The sequence below is a fragment of the Clarias gariepinus genome, chromosome 26 (assembly GCF_024256425.1).
Source record: "Clarias gariepinus isolate MV-2021 ecotype Netherlands chromosome 26, CGAR_prim_01v2, whole genome shotgun sequence".
Lineage (NCBI taxonomy): Eukaryota > Metazoa > Chordata > Actinopteri > Siluriformes > Clariidae > Clarias > Clarias gariepinus.
This window is the reverse complement of record NC_071125.1, coordinates 253,252-270,794: the sequence shown is the minus strand read 5'-3', so window position 1 is coordinate 270,794 and position 17,543 is coordinate 253,252. Positions and strand designations below refer to the sequence as shown.

At 39.9% G+C, this 17,543-nt stretch overlaps 2 protein-coding genes across 2 annotated transcripts in view; one reads left to right on the top strand and one right to left on the bottom strand.

Moving 5' to 3' along the window:
• The window catches only part of LOC128514008 (uncharacterized), a 47,255-nt gene that overhangs the window by 16,514 nt on the left and 13,198 nt on the right, over positions 1-17,543 (bottom strand). The window lies entirely within an intron of this gene.
• LOC128513809 (myeloid cell surface antigen CD33-like) lies at positions 1,052-3,081 on the top strand. Its single transcript, XM_053487358.1, has 3 exons — positions 1,052-1,094; positions 2,220-2,591; positions 2,798-3,081. Exons 1-3 carry the CDS (start codon positions 1,052-1,054, stop codon positions 3,079-3,081), a joined length of 699 nt encoding a protein of 232 aa, XP_053343333.1.

The following is a 17,543-nucleotide window of genomic DNA, read 5'->3' as shown; positions in this document are numbered from 1 at the left end:
TCTCCTCCAGCACGGGGAGTCGAGGCAGCAGACTGGAGGCAGTTCTACACGGTTCTACAACTGCAGGTTCCTCATCACCTCCTTTACAAGGAGAGACACATCGCCACCTGCTAGACATCATTATCAAGGTATTTTATTGACCTTTAAGCAAAGTAGAACCTGTATTCCTTCTGTTTTATGCAGATTACTGTTTTAACTTCGAAGAATAAATTATTATCTATAATTACTGGGGTATTCTAAGGCCAATTTGTTTTTATGGAAAAAAAAAAAAGATCACTTGAACCAACTACACCAGTGAGCTACAATGAAAGCCAGCTTGCCTTTTTGAGTTGATTAAATGTTGGGCCAAGTCAACGCTAGAGAAATAATTGAGCCCACAACCAAAACTACTTGAGCTGACATAAATATTTGAATTACAAGTTGAGTCAACATAAGATTTTGAACTGGGTACACGTTATTACAACTAAACAGCAATGTGAAATATTTTTTTGGCCAGCAATTTTTTTCTGAATGTTGAGTAAACTGTGCAACTTGTTACAAAACATTTTCATGTTAAGACGGCTCACTTTTTTTTCACAGTGTTTTTGAGCAAAAGTATAGTGACATTTGACATTGCCTATAGGTTCATCTGTTCATGATAACTTATTATTATTTTATCATTTAGATATTTAAGTTATGCTGACTGCTATCGTGCTGCCACAGGGAATCAAACTCGGACCCTGGAGGAGCAAGGCGACAGTGCTAACCACTACACCACCGTCCCGTCTTAATATACATTAATTCAACATTAGTTGAATTTTTACAGTGTGACTGGCATTTCCAAATTGCCCACTTTGTTTTAATGTGCATGTGTGTGGGTGGGGGGGGAAGTTGCACGAAGCATCTGTTCATTTTCCTGTTCTAATAATTTGAATGTTTTTGTCAAATGGTGCAGTAGCTTTACTGGGTGCAATCTTTTAGTTATTTTAGTTCTCAAGCATTCTGTCCAATTGTGTAATCTTAGTACACACACACACACACACACACACACACTGTTCTAACTGAAGAAGAGATGAAGACGCTGCACTTGGCTCTGATTCTGCTCTCGCTGTCCGGTATGAAACATCATCCCACTCTTAGACAGAATTATTGTTTTAATTGTTTTAACTGTGTGCTGATTGATGTTACAGTGTGTACACTCAGTTACTGGTGTAGTTTGACTCAAAAAGAATACTGTGTGATATTCAAGAACATTTCATTTCGACTTAATATTTTAAAACTAATTACTAAACATTTATAAACGCATGATTAAAATATGAATAAGTATCTTTACCTTCCATAATAAATAGCTATTACGTAATAATGTCGTAGTGCTCATTCACCTGCTCACTATAACACATCAACATCAATCAACAGCTTCATACACACAGGGTATAGAAGCTTCTTATCAGATTATTACTGAACATAATATACCAGTCAGCACAGTATATTTAAACATTTAACCTCTTCACCAATATGACATTTTTTTAAAGACTGATGCCAATCAACTTCATCAGGAGAAACGTGACGAGAGTCTGTTTCACGTGTAATTGCATGTGAGTTCACAGATATGAAACTAAAGACTGTTGTGTGGTAGAACTTAGTACAAGTCACTTTGTCTTGTTTGAGAATTGAAGTGAATGCACACACAGCAGGCGTGTCATCGTTGCACTTCCTATGTCATGACTATGTCACAGCCTGCTCTGAAGGAAAAACAAGACAAACTTGGTGGCATCAGATCCTAAATATATCATTTTGCAGTGAGCCAGAATTGAATGAGTAATGGTTCTAACTATGTTTTATTGCATAGTAACTTATGCCAGTAAATAAATTAAAAACAAGTTTGGTTAAATGTGATAAGATGACAGGATCAGACTGAGACCATCAGCAGGAATGTTTGTCATTAAAGCACACACTTCATATCAGGTCAGGCTTAGGAAATTTCTATTGTTTCTATGGATGCATGTTTCGAGTTGTCATGCTCCTTTAGGTTAATCAAAATGTAGGGAACTAGGAAGAATAATATTTTGTGATCTCTAAGAAACTTAAGCATCTGTAATAATATACAGTATACAGATAAAATGGTATAGAAAAAATATATATCAGAGACACTGAGACACTTAAATACACATATAAACCTTTAAACCACTACCATGTAATCTTACCAATCTCCTTTATTCTCCATGTATTTCTCTACACAGGTGTTCTCACTCAGGACAGTGGATGGCGTGTGAATTATCCTGATAATCCGATCTGTGCTGTGAGAGGATTCAGTGTCTCCATTCCCTGTAGTTACTATTATCCAACATCAAATCCCAACATTCAGGTGACACAAATGCTTTGGTGCTCAATGAACTCTAATTCAGAACTATGCAAAGACCCTCCATATGTTTATGACAGCTCATCAAACACCAAGTCAGACTTTGAGTACGTTGGAGACGACAAATCAAACTGCACTTTGTTAATCCACAATGTACAGTTTAGTTATTCTGGAGAGTACAGATTCAGATTTATAACTGATGTGACCGGTGGCAGATACACAGGTGAACCTGGAGTGACTCTACAAACTGCAGGTAAAATGTTTTGATTAAAACAAAAGATCCAAAATATATATTATCTGAATTATTGACCTTTTCTTAACCACAGAAATGCATTACAAACATTGCAGTCATCTTCTCTTAAATGTAAAAGTGAATTTAAGTCCAGTTTTAATTTAATCAGGATTTATCTCATTAATCCTGGTTGAGTGACATGGTGTCTTTCCTGCTCTCTGAAAAAGATTTAAAGGTGTCACTAATCAGGCTCAGTGGAAACGGAACCCTTAGACAAGGAGACTCGTTAAATCTGATGTGTGATGTGAGCTGCACACACAGTTCCTCACAGTTTGTGTGGTCTAAGAACAACGAGCAGTTAAACACATCAGGACCCGTTCTTCACTTTCCTGCTCTAACCGTGAGGGATTCTGGGAATTACATCTGCACTTGGAAAACCAAGGAGACGTCAGGATCTAAAACCATCAGCCTTCAGGTCGAGGGTGGGTCCGTCTGCTCACAACACTCCTGACTAAGTAATGTCGAAAAGTAATAGTATTGATAGGATCTGTATGTGCTTTGTCTCTGGTGTAGAACTTAAAAGAGAGATACAGTATTTGTTTTAAAATCTTACCTTTTGAAATCTTGATGCATAAATGTAAACACTTATTTCTCAGGTGATTGGGGAGTGAAATATCCAGAGCCGGTTTGTGCTGTGAGAGGATCCAGTGTCTCCATTCCCTGTAGTTATTATTATCCTAAGGGAATTCAGGTGGCACAAAAGCTTTGGTGTTCAATGAACTCAAACAAAGGAAGGTGTACAGACCCTCCGTATGTTTATAACAGCTCATCAAACACCAAGTCAGACTTTGAGTACGTTGGAGACAACAAATTAAACTGCACTTTGTTAATCCACAATGTACAGTTCAGTTATTCTGGAGAGTACAGATTCAGATTTATAACTGATTGGATTGATGGTGAAAGGACAGGTGAACCAGGAGTGACTCTACAAGTTGCAGGTAAATTATCGTATAGTCAACATCCGTGTGTCGTGTACAGTTTACTATAACACTGTGATCATGTACTGTATGTGCACGTAAAGCTTTTTTTATCGTGTGTGTGTGTGTGTGTGTGCATGCTTGTGTAAGTGAGAGTCTTTGATGGTAAACTAATGTGTGTGCACGCACATGTGTGTGAAAGTCCACCTATACAGTAGCCCCCTTTCTTCATCCTCTCCTCTCTCTGGTCTAAATCACTAAAGCTACAATTCTTTTCAAAGGTAAAGTGCAGGTTAATTTGTTTTATTTTTACTTTAGATTTTGTATTTATTACTTTTGGATGAATATTTTTGGATTGTGGAACGAGTTGTCACAGTTTCCATTATTTCTTATAGGGGAAATTAACTTTGCTTTGATATACAAGCACAGCTTTGGACTGAATTACGCAAACCAAGGTTCCAGTGCAATCTTTTTTAAGGAAATATAATTTATAAAGAATAAACTAACTTTTTTTTAAAACTAATGACTTAGCAGCTCAAATTGTAGTATTCAGCTGTATTATAATTATTGACCTCCTTTTAGTGCTGATTGAGTGACATGGATTCTTTCCTGCTCTCTGAAAAAGATTTAAAGGTGTCACTAATCAGGCTCAGTGGAAACGGAACCCTTAAACAAGGAGACTCGTTAAATCTGACATGTGATGTGAACTGCACACACAGTTCCTCACAGTTTGTGTGGTCTAAGAACAACGAGCAGTTAAACACATCAGGACCCGTTCTTCACTTTCCTGCTCTAACCGTGAGGGATTCTGGGAAATACACCTGCACTTGGAAAACCAACAAGACGTCAGGATCTAAAACCATCAGCCTTCAGGTCGAGGGTGGGTCCGTCTGCTCACAACACTCCTGAATGTCTGAAGTGATCACTGAAGGAAAAGTTAATGATTCACACGCTAAATACTGGTGTTTTTAACAGGGTACAATCCTGATCCTGATCGTTGGTTAGTCTGGATGATTGTTGGTGTGACAGCTGGAGTAATCATCATTATCTCAGTCTTCTTCGGAGCTGTGATTTACAGCCGGAGGTAAAACTCATTTTAAAAAGTACATTCTATACAATCTAAATACTGTCTCACCTACAGCATAAGATTTTAACATGTAACAAATTGCAATGCTGAATTATTTCTTTATCAATTAACAACAATTAACCTGCAGTTTGTGCTTCAGAAACATGTCTCTGCGTGAGAGCCGGAGTGTCCACAATGAGCAGCAAAAGGAGGACGACTCTCAGGTCTATGCTAATGTCCAGCAGGTGGAGAACAATTCTGAACTCTACGCTAATGTATAACATAACAAACCTTGATCTTGTTTCTTGCTCAAGTGTTACACTTCTTACATTTACATTTGGCCCAAATACAGTGGAACCTTGGATTACGAGCATAATTAGTTCCAGAAGCTGCAATTATTCCAAAACACTCTTAAACCAAATTGAATTTTCCCATAAACAATAATGGAAACTCAAATTATTTGTTCCACAGCCCAAAAAAATTAATACATAAAAATAATTAACAAAAAAATATTAATTAAAAATAAAACAAATTAATCTGCATTTTACCTTGAAAAAAAAGACCTTAAAAATAAATCCAGACAGATAAGTGTTTCCGTTTGTGCGTGCAGGCGCTGTGTGTGTGTGTGTTGTGTTTGAGTCTAAAGTAAGCTCCTCTCTCCCCCTTCTCATCTTACACATTTACCCTTCATCCACCCTTTTCACACACTCGCGCACACGGAGAAACAGAATCCCTGTTTTATCTGAAAAATAAACAAGAAATCTCTCTAATGAGATTGAGCACCACACTAACAGAATCACTGCTGTAAAGTAAAAATAAAAAAATTAACCTGAACTTTACCTTTAAAAAGAATCACGACAGAGCATTGTTTCTGTGTAGAGCAGAGAGAAAGTGTGTGTGTGTGTGTGTGTATGTGTTTGTGAAGCCCAAAGTAGGAGGGGTCTGTGTGTGTGTGTGTGTGTGTGTGTGTGTGTGTGTGGCACGGTGTCCAATGAAGTGCGTGCACACAAACAAAAGCCTTAAGCAGAGAGAAAGAATAGATCTTTAACATCTCTAATGAGACGTGTAAAATATGTTTTACACACACACACACACACACACACACACACACACACAAGTAGTCACAGTGTTATAGTAAACAGTACACGCTTGCTCGGATGTTGATTATACCAGTAAGAGACCCACAATTTCACAGAGCAAGAGAGAGAAAAACCGCTGGTGTGCATGCGTGATACATGATACTCGGTGCTTGTAAACCAAGACTTGTTCGTTTTCCAAGTCAAAATTTATTTTGGTCGTCTTAAGAACATTCGCAAACCACGTTACTCACAATTCAAGGTTTCACTGTATTGAAGACACAGATAGGTTTTTAGTCATCATTTAAAGATTTCCTGAGACTCAGATGTTCGCACATCTAGAGGAAGTTTATTTCACCATCTACAGTCGGTCCAGGAACAAAAAACAGTCTAGATCCATGTCTCCCTTAATCCCTGAGAGACGGTGGGACCTCCCAATCAGTGCTGGAGGATCGGAGGGAATGTGGTGCGGTGCGGGTGTGATTAGGGCTGAGAGGTAAATGGGTGTTGGGCCGTTTTAGCTTAAAATTTTTTTTTTTTTTTTTTGCATCATTGTTTTTAAATTGATGTGGCTACAGGAGGCCACTGCAGGGAGCAGAGACGTGGGGTGGTGTGGGAGAACTCGGAAAGGTTGCACTTTTGTAATAATTGTCATTATTTGAATAATTTTAGTTTAAATTATACATGTGGTCACAGGTTTTTTTTCTTAAACTTAACCCAACGTTTATAAGCTGAAATTAAACATGGTCTTATTGAAACACATTGAAGTTTAACAGGGTTCAGTCCAGTCATTATGAGCGTGGTTTTATTTTTTACATCAGGAAATCAAGATTAAACAGTGAATTGTAAATTTTTCCATTTATACAAATTTAGAATTAGAGAAACTAATAAAACTTTGAACTGAATATTAAAGTCTGGTCATTTATTTAATTACATTTTACCATGTTTAGGATTTGATTTATTAAAAGCAAGAATATTAACACAGTGGAAACTAGAAGTGTTAACCTGATATTCACTGATAAAATACAGTAATAAATTGAAGTGAAATACAACCACTTGTTTTAAAATCTTAAATGTTAAACTTTAAGGACTATGAGAACGCTACTACATTCATCGTGCAAATCGTAAACCGCAAGATGATAAATGCACCAGCATGCACAGCGCCCCCTACTGATCTTATTGAATTAATTGTCCTCTTACATTCTTATTTAAGTCCTCTTACTGGATTCATTCCTTTTAAGTTGAGACAATAATGAATTTTAAAAGAATTTTACGTATTAAATAATTATCATTTAATAATTTAATAATTCCTAATCCATAACACCTAGAGTGATGATTTCATTAAGAGTGCCCCCTGCTGCTCGAACTTTTTAAAAGCATTTATCCTGTTATTTCCTGGTGCCTCATGATTTATATTATTTTTGGTGGTTATAATTGCACATTATATTTTTCCGCTTACAAACAAACATTTTTTGTTTTTAAACATTTGACAGATGGCCTCTATATTATTAGTAATGCAGCGGTGGAAAGTAACAGATTAGATTTACTCGCGTTACTGTAATTGAGTAGTTTTTGTGAACTACATTTTAATGTAAGTTTCAAAATCTCTAATTTTATTTTTACTCAAGTATGTTTTGTTTGAAGTGTTGTACTTCGCTACATTTGAAATCATATTCGCTACTGAGTCAAACAAAAATGAATGAAAATGAAACGTAATAAAACGACGCGCGTGATGTTGGTCTCTGTGTGCGTCTGGATTTGTCTGTGTTGCTTTGTTGCGCTTGCGTGTGTGTATTGTGTCCAGGTCGCGCGCCACTCCAGACTCCACTCCAGGTTTTCTGACTGTCCTTACATCTGCATCCACCTGACCTTCCGCCTTGAGAGTGACGTCATCAACCAGCGCTGACCATATATAAACCGGAGAGAGACGCGTAGGCGAGGTGTTTGTTGTGATTGTGTTGGATTATTTCTGGGTTGTGATTTGGCCGTTTAAATATTTGATTGTGTATTCTGTCTGGTTTTGACTTTTTGCCTCCCATTGACTTTGATTATTGCTTTGTCCTTTTGGTTTGGTTGCTTGGCTCTTTCTATATATTTGTAGCTAATTTTACTGCATGTTTGTGCTCTTACAAACATACATCATCGCGCGTTTGAGTCATTGTCGTGGCTAAAAGGGATATATAGCTCCGACCAGAAACTAACAATGAAATAAATTGTTATACCTATTGGATTTTTCACGTCTAAAACTAATCCTTTCTGTAATACAAAAAGTTTTATTATTGTATAGTGAGAGGAAAATAACGTTAGATCGATGGGCGCATGCGTAATAGAGCTCGAGCTGTATTCCTTAATCAAAAATAAATTACAATTATTTAAAAGAATATAGTACCACAAGCTGTTCATAAAAATAATGTCATTTTAATATTTTTGGAATATTATTAACTATTGTATTGGTTAAACAAGACCAAAAAAAGTTACAGAATTAGTCATTCAGAATGTTTTGAACTGACAGTTGTTTGTCTGTAGTTTTACTAAAATTGCATAAAAACTAAAAACATTCTTGTTTATACTGTTTTATATTGCTCTTTAAAATGTCACTTTAATCAACTAAAATAAGCACACTTGCACTATTCTTATTGCTTCGTTTTTCACCATATCAGCCTTCTGTGTTGTAAACTGTCCCTTTTTGCAGAACAGTAACTCAATTATCTTACCCCTGTTGTTCTCCAAGTTTGCGTTATTTAAGTTTTTTTTATAGGTTTATTTAAGTGTATTTTTCACTGTTATTTGTAACAAGGGTTGAGAGAAACGTAATTTCAATTCTCTAGATGTATGCACTGTACATGTAGCAGAATTGACAATAAGGTTGACTTTGACATTGCCTGATAAGGACAAATATGGTTCGTAAAACACCACAATAAAGAGGAGGATGGGTACAGTTTAGTAACCTTTGAAGTGGCTCTTATTCAGTAAACAGACACAATTTTAGCCAATAAAACATTTTATTTAGAGGCAGAGCTGCTCCGTTTAAGAGTGTACTCCACCCAACCTGTACACTCAATCTGTTCATTCATTCATTTATACTGTAGTAGCAGTCCATGAAACAGAATCCTTCAAACTCTCGGGTCAGAATAAAATGACGAGGCCTAAAACATTTCACGAGGCCTAAAAACATCTGTAGCGCAAAACTGTCACAGATACAAACTGCCAACCCCTACTTCGAGGGAAAACCTATCCGTGTTTTATCTCACAGTAATATATGTCTGTAGACAACAATTAAATGACGAAAAAAAAAAAATTATATTGACTAACCACACCAAGCCTTGCCGCCGCCATGTTCTTCCACGCTAAAATAAAGGTACTTACATATAAACCTATAAAAACGCAGAAGCTCCTTTCATCAATGAAGGCTGATTGGCCAACGCAGAAGCTCCATTCACCCACCAGTTTCTTTCGACATGCCCTCTACCCTTCGGCACACCCCGACATTTCGGCACGCCTATTGCTCCAGCCTGCAGTTATCCCTACTTGTTTATTTTGGGGAGAAGGGAATTTGTTCACTGTTTTAGGTTTAGGGAGTCAGGGAAGGTACCTGTTTTTTTGTTTGTGTTTTGGCTTTTTTTTTTTTTTTTTGCAGGTAGCTAATCTAGGTACTAAAATACAGATACCCTTTGGTTTACTATTTTAGCCTGGGTCCGCCCTGAAGCTGATCTTTTTTATGAGCTACTTTTTACTTGAGTAGATTTTTATAATGGTAACTTTGCTTGTACTTCAGTAAAATTTGACTGAAGTAACGGTATTTGTACTTGAGTACAAAAGTTTATTTCTCTGTCCACCTCTGTAGAAAATGCAACACTGACAGTGACCATAGATAATGCCTTGTGAAGATATTTGGAAATGTTAAATTGATAAATATTCAAGTTTATATCTTTTTTAACTCAAGACAATAGTTTTTTATAATACGAATGAAAGATTAAATATGTATTTATTGTTTTTTACATATTTGCTCTAATGGCAAATTATAAATACAGTGGAACTTTGGATTGCTAGTAACCCAGTTTGCGAGCGTTCTGCAAGATAAGATTTTAATTTTGGCTTGCTAAACGAGCGAATTTTGATTCACGAACACCAAGTATCATCAAGTCTCCAGCCTCGTTTAGAGCGTGGGTTTCCTCTCGCAGTTTAAATACGGATTAGGCAAATTGGTGTTTCCAAATTGCCCATATAGTGTGTGAATGAATATGTGTGCGTGCCATGAGATGGTTTGGTACCCTGTTCCGGGTGTACCCCACCTTGTGAACTAAGGCCATGACCACACATAGCCAGGTAAGTTTTTAAAAACTTCTACTTTTTCTTTTTTTTTTTTTATAATTAACCTACATTTAAAAATATCTTTGGCAACATGAAAACGCAAAACGCCCTGTTAAATGCTGTTAAGAGCCTCCCTATCAACGGGGTTGCAGTTTGGTTTGGAGAAGTCAGACGAGTATCATCCAAAAGCAACGTCCAGTAAGCAACGTTAAAACTGTAAAAACTGTTTTTGTCAAAGCTGTTACACAACAATTTTATATCACCTAATCCCACTACTCCTTAACTGTTAAACACTTCTGCGTTAGATGAGCGCTCTTGTAGCCATGTGTGCTGGGGTGGGCCAGGACACTGCTGTTTAGCTCGCTAGCTTTTGTAAATGTATCCCCAGCTTGTGCCTCTCGTGTACTGCTTTACCTTATATTTTAGTCGCTGAGTAACCTGCCTAATTACCTGTTACCCAAAAAATAAATGCATGTTGAATGTTTCTAAATCCAGACACTCAAATTCTGAAGGCATTTTTAGGAGTCAGAAACACTCTTCTAATGAAAAAAATACACAAAGCACAAAACAGTATTTTATAATTTCTTTCGGGTAAAGTAGCTTCTGTAAAATTGATGTTAAAAGTATTTGTAAAGCTTTAGCTGTAAAAAAAATTCAACTAGATAAATGTTGAATGAATTAATATTGTATTGTTGCCCAAATTCTTACAGCGTATTTGTTAATACAACAGGTAACATCATGACACAGACTAAATAAACTACAAAAATCAAGTTGAGCCAGCAATTTATCTTCACTGAGATGCAATCACGTGATTTATAATACCCCCCTCCCCCCGCCGGACTGACACTATCAGACGGCACTAAAGAGTTGAAGATGGCTGTTCTGTGGACTCTTTATTCTTTTTTATTACTTTATTTAAATTAAATATGTTTCAGTCAGAGCTGGAATTACATTTACTCACGTTACTGTCATTAAGTATTTTATTTTGTGTACTGCTACTTTTTAAAGTAGTTTTTAAAATCTCTAATTTTAATTATTGTACTTTGCTACATTTAAATAATATTCGCTACTGAGTAAAAAATAAATTAATGATAATAAAAATAATAATAATGCAACCCATAAGGAAAAAATGCACCCCGTGTGTGTGTGTGTGTGTGTTGCAACGCCCTAAACTCACAAGAATGATGGAGACGGACAAAACAGATGCCAATGATGCAGGACCAGCTGAAAGAGAAATGCCATCAAATTCTTATGATCAAACCCTTGGCTATTGTAATAAACATAATGAGTAGCCGTTACTTCTTCACGCAGAAAGGAGAGTTAGTTAAGGTGGTTCGGGCGTCTAGTAAGGATGTCACCAGGACGCCTCCCTAGGGAGGTGTTCTTGGCACCTCCAGCTGGTAGGAGAACATGGGGCAGAATCGCTTAATACTGTTTCCTGTACATAACCGACAGAGGTTTTGCAGGTCTCTGCAGGTCCCTCATCACCTCCTTTACAAGGAGAGACACATCGCCACCTGCTAGACATCATTATCCAGGTAATTTATTGACCTTTAAGCAAAGTAGAACCTGTATTCCTTCTGTTTTATGCAGATTACTGCTTTAACTTAGAAGAATAAATTATTAGCTATAATTACTGGGGTATTCTAAGGCCAATTTGTTTTTATAAAAAAAAAAATCACTTGAACTAACTACACCAGTGAGTTACTGTAAGGGTCCACCACCAGAGGTTGCTGTTTTTTATTTGTAGTTTTTGTTGGCTGACTCAGTTTCCCAGCAGGCACCTCGGTCAGGTAATGCGAGTGCACACCTGAGCCAGGGTAGCCATTAACCCATCTATAAATAGCTGTTTAGTCTGGGAAACTGGGTCGAGCATTTTTGGTTTTACAACTGTCAGTTGTGTGGGCATTTTGTTTTGGTTTGTCTTGTTCTTTGTTTAGTTTATATTTTGATTTAAGTTGTGTTGACTTGGGCTCTCCTATTAGCAATGTTTCTGTGTATGTTCGGTGTGTCTTTGTTAGTGGAGCTGATTCAGTCCTGTCCTAGATGTATGTAAGTACTGTGGTTTTTGTCCTCCTGTGTTCTTGTGTGTTTAGCTAGAGTCAGGTAAGTAGCTAGGTGTGTGTTTGGCTAGGAGCGTGTTTACCTAAAATCTATTTTGAGCTAACTAGCATGCTTCTAGCCATAGCCCCTTTGTGTTTCAAATTCAAATTCAAATTTTATTTGTCACATACACAAACATACACAGTACGAAATGTAGTGAAATGTATTATACGACTGCCATTGACCCTAGAAGAGAGTTAAATTTTACAAATAAGAAATAAATATGAATAAAAGAAATACGATAGAAATTAAATTACAAAATTAAATTAAACTAGGAAAAATAGAACTAAAAATAAAAATAGAAATGTGCTATGAAAAAATAGAACTAAAAATAAAAATAGAAATAGGACGTACAAAATAGAAATATACTGTGCAAATTGAAATATACTTTACGGTGTGTGCAAATATGCATGGAACAAAGTGTCTTAGTGCAGAGGTTATTAAAGTGACTTTGTGCACTGGTCCAGGATGTAAACGTAAAACTGTAAAATGTAGTGTAGTTGTGAAGGTAGGTGTGCAAAGTTATTAAAGTGTCTTTGTGCAATGGTCCAGGATGTAACGTACGACATGTAGTGTATATATGAAGGTAGGTGAGCGTGTAATTGTCCATAGTGTTCATGGATGTAAGAAGATTGATGGATTTGACCAATTATGAAAATATTGTGTAGTTCTGCATAGTGGTGTGGTTGTGGTTGAGAGACCTTATCGCCTGCGGGAAGAAGCTCCTCCTCAGTCTCTCTGTGTTGGCCTTCAAGGAGCGGAATCGCTTCCCAGACCGCAACCGAGTAAACAGTCCGTTATTGGGGTGGCTGAGGTCCTTCACGATCTTCCTGGCCTTGGTCAAGCACCGCTTGTTGTAGATCGAGTGCAGGTCAGGGAGCTCGATGCGGATGATGCGCTCAGCTGATCGCACCACCCTCTGTAGAGCTCGTCTGTCCTGCATGGTGCTGTTCCCGAACCAGGTCGTGATATTTCCCGTCAGGATGCTCTCGATGGTGCAGGAGTAGAAATTCCTGAGCACCTTGGAGGGCAGTCTATAGTCTCTCAAGCGTCTGAGGTGGTAGAGACGCTGCCGGGCCTTTTTTACCACGGTGTTGATGTGACAGGACCATGCCAGGTCCTGCGTGATGTGAACACCGAGGTATCTGAAGCTGTCCACTCTCTCCACTGGGCTCCTGTTGATGACGGGGGTCTGGTAGTTCCTCACCTGCTTTGTACTAAAGTCCACTATCAGCTCCTTTGTCTTACTGACGTTCAGGAGGAGATTGTTCCTCTGGCGCCAGTTCTCCAGATTTCCAACCTCCTCCAGGTAGGCCGTCTCATCATTGTTCGTGATCAGGCCCACCACAACAGTGTCGTCAGCGAACTTGATGATGGTGGTGGAGCTGGTAGTGGCCACGCAGTCGTGGGTGTACAGAGAGTACAGCAGGGGGCTCAGAACACAACCCTGGGGGGCTCCAGTGCTGAGAGTGAGAGGGGCTGAGACATGTCCGCCCATCCTTACTGCCTGTGGTCTGCCAGTTAGGAAGTTGGAGATCCACTGACACATAGATGAGCTGAGTCCCAGGTGCTCCAGCTTGGTGGTAAGTGTGGAGGGAATTATGGTATTAAATGCAGAACTGTAGTCGATGAAGAGCATTTTCACATAATTCCCCCTCCGAGTGTCCAGGTGAGTGAGAGATGTATGGAGGAGATGAGAGATTGCATCGTCCGTGGAACGGTTTGGACGATAAGCGAACTGTAGTGGGTCGAGTGTGTCTGGTAGTGAAGAGATGATGAAGTCTCTGACCAGGCGTTCAAAGCACTTCATCACTACTGAAGTGAGGGCTACAGGGCGATAGTCATTGAGTGAAGCAGGATGAGGTTTCTTTGGGACAGGAACAATGATGGACTCTTTGAAGCATGTGGGGATCACCGACTGAGATAAAGAGATGTTGAATATCTCAGTGAACACAGGTGCTAGCTGGTCTGCGCAGGCTCTGAGGAGACGGCCTGAGATGCCGTCTGGTCCTGCTGCTTTCCTGGTGTTCACTCTCTTGAAGGCTCTCCTCACGTCATGCTCGGTGATGATGAACGCGCTTCCGGTGCTGGCAGTGACTTCCTGTCTGCAGCCGTTAGCGCCGCTAGCATTAGCATCGCTAGCGTCCTTAGCTGCAGCCTCGAAGCGAGCATAGAAAGTGTTGAGCTCATCTGCCAGAGTCACGTCTGCGTTTATCATACCGGATGTTGGTGCTTTATAATCCGTTATTGTTCTCAATCCCTGCCACAGGCTCCTAGAGTCACTCTGTTGGAGTTGTGACTCTAGTTTCCTCCCATAGCGCTGCTTCGCCTCTTTCACCGCCTTCCGGACGCTGTATGACGCAGCCTTGTACGGTTCCATGTCCCCCGACGCGAGTCCCGTGTTGTAGGCAGCGGTGCGAGATCTCAGAGCGTCGCGGATGGTTTTATCCACCCACGGCTTCTGGTTGGGAAACGTTTTAATAGTCTTTTTTTCTACGGTATCGTCCGCTAATTTCCCGATGAATCCCACAACCGCTTCCGTAAACACGCTGACGTCACCATCGGAGCTGTTTCTGAACATGTCCCAGTCTGCGTCATCGAGTGCGTCCTGTAACGCGGCCACCGATTGGTCCGTCCAGCGCGCGACCTCCCTCTGAACCGGAACTTCCTGTTTCAGCCTTTGTTTGTATTTTGGCATGAGGAAGATGGCGGCGTGGTCGGATTTACCAAACGGTGGACAAGATTGTGCCTTGTAGCCGTCCTTGACCGTTGTGTAGCAGTGGTCCAGTGTCCTTTCGCCCCTGGTGGGGCAGGTGATATGCTGATAAAAGTTTGGCGCTGCGCGTTTGAGGTTGGCACTATTAAAGTCCCCCGCCACAATAAGCGCAGCGTCCCGGTGTTGTGTTTGTTGCTGTGTGAGTGCCTCATGCAGCTCGCATAAGGCAGTGTCCGTGTCCGCTTGTGGTGGAATATAAACGGCGCTGATTATGACCGATGTAAACTCCCGAGGAAGGTAAAAAGGACGACACATGATGGACAGTAGTTCCAGGTTTGGTGTGCAGGAGCGTGTGAGAGGAACAACGCTCGCGCTGTTGCACCAGCTGCTGTTCACCATTAAACACACGCCGCCTCCCCTTGACTTCCCCGAGTCCCGCGTCCTGTCCATGCGGTGAACCGAGAAGAACTCGGCCGGCTGAATGGCGTGGTCCGGCACCGCTGGGTTCAGCCATGTCTCGGTGAAGCAGAGGAGATTGCAGTCCCGAATGTCTCTCTGGAACTTTATCCTGGCCCTGAGGTCATCGAGCTTGTTTTCCAGTGACTGGACGTTGGCGAGCAGGATGCTAGGCAGAGGTGTGCGGTGTGCACGGGCTCTCAGCCTGTTCCTGACGCCGGCTCGTTTTCCTCGGGGCCGCCGCTTCGCGTCGCGTCCTTTGTTGTCCCTCAGGATCTTACTCGGCCAGCTCGGATCCGGAGTTAAAAACGTCGAATTGTGAGTACATTGTATACCAATAGAAACAAGAGTGTCTCTATCATAACTAATGTACCCCATGGTGGTAATTTTGCCGGTTTTAAAACGCTGTAAACTAACTTAAAGAACAAAAACAAAGAAAAGGTGGTCGGAGCAGTCGTGACGGCAGCCGACCTCACCGGCGCCATCTTGAATGAGTGTCTCTAGCTATTCTGTGTTTCCTGCCTCCCTAGTGTCCCAGTGAGCCTAGCCTGTGAGTGTCCCCTAGCCTAGCCACTGGGTATCCTCCGTCTGTGTTTGTGCCCTAATTCCCTAGTGTGTGTTGAGCTATTAGGTAAGTGTAGCTTGGTGCATGTTGGGGCTGAAGACATGTTTAGCTAGGTGAATGTGTAGCTGACTGCCATGGTTAAGAGCAATCTTACCCATGTTTAGCTAAAAGTTATGCCTAGCTGACTGCCATGTCATTAGCCCTAGTCCCGTCTCTACGTGTCTCCCCTAGTCTCCAGTTTCAGCTCCACGCGTAGTTTGTGTGTTCTTTCCTGTGTTTCATCCTTCTGCCTGTGTCCTGCCAGAGAAGTATTGTTTGATTGTTTCTTTTGTTTGAGTTTGTACGTATACTTGTTTACTGTTCATTAAAGACTTTTCTTTTTTTTTTTTTGGGTTACACAACTCCTCTGCCTCTATGCCTGCTCTCTACGCCCACGGCGATCAACACCAGCCACTACACCCAGTTCGTGACGGTTACAATGAAAGCCAGCTTGCCTTTTTGAGTTGATTAAATGTTGGGCCGAGTCAAGGCTAGAGGAAATAATTGAGCCCACAACCAAAACTACTTGAGCTGACTTAAATATTTGAATTACAAGTTGAGTCAACATAAGATTTTGAACTAGGTACACAATATTACAACTAAACAGCAATGTGAAATATTTTTTGGCCAGCAATTTTTTTTCTTCTGAAAGTTGAGTAAATTGTGCAACTTGTTACAAAACATTTTCATGTTAAGACGGCTCTTTTTTTTTTTTTTTTTTTTTTTTGTACAGTGTTTTTGAGCAAGAGAATAGTGACATTTGACATTGCCTATAGGTTCATCTATTTATGATAACTTATTATTTTATCATTTAAATAATTAGTTAATCGCGGACTGCTATCATGCTCCCACAGATTGTCAAACAACAGATAAAAAAACCTGGGAACCTTAAGAAAAGATTATTTTTATAAAATCATAGATTGCATTTCAGTGAATATAAATTGATTGCTCGACTTGAATTTATTAGTTAATTCAGTAGGTGTGTTGTCGAAAAACACTTTAGTACAAAAATATTCAATTTTACCCCATTTCTAAATTATTTGTAAAGGACTCGTGTGAGCCCTCACTGCTGTGATTGGTCGGATGGCGCGGTCCTTTATGATTGGTCTACCGCTACAGTGTGTGTCGGAAAACGAAATGGCCATTACCATAATTGAACGACGGCTCTGGAGACCAGTCAATACATTACATAGAAAAGATGGCATGGGTTTTTCCCTATCAATTCGAGCCGGAGTCTGACGATGAAACTGTTTTGCTAGCATGACTGGAGCAGGAGGTTTTTCAGTGGTAAGTGTCATATGTTAATGTAACAGACCGAATTTGTTATATTGTGCTAATGTTAGATGCACGGGCACTTGTGTTCTACATATGTGTGTGTGATCCATTTATCCCCTCTGGGCTTGCCGTAGAAGAGCAAGGGACATGTGCACTTCGCGAGTGTTAAGTTCAGTTTTGGTGAATGGCTGAGAATAAACAAACCCGGCATGTATGCTCGGTCACATTAACAAGAGTGTGGTAATGTTAATTGTAAGATGGCGGGCAAGTTGGACCACGTAGAACGTGGGTGGACATTATGCAAATATGTCACGTACAGATGTGGATCCATAACATAGAAAAATTAGAATTGCTAACGACTCGTTTAGGCGAATGTAAGCAGACTTTTT

What these genes read in the sequence shown, in the direction of transcription:
- LOC128513809 (XM_053487358.1), top strand. Translation starts at nt 1,052, where the DNA reads ATGAAGACGCTGCACTTGGCTCTGATTCTGCTCTCGCTGTCCG. An exon ending in GATTCTGCTCTCGCTGTCCG is followed by an intron (nt 1,095 to 2,219) that starts GTATGAAACATC and finishes TTCTCTACACAG; the next exon opens with GTGTTCTCACTCAGGACAGT. An exon ending in AGTGACTCTACAAACTGCAG is followed by an intron (nt 2,592 to 2,797) that starts GTAAAATGTTTT and finishes TCTCTGAAAAAG; the next exon opens with ATTTAAAGGTGTCACTAATC.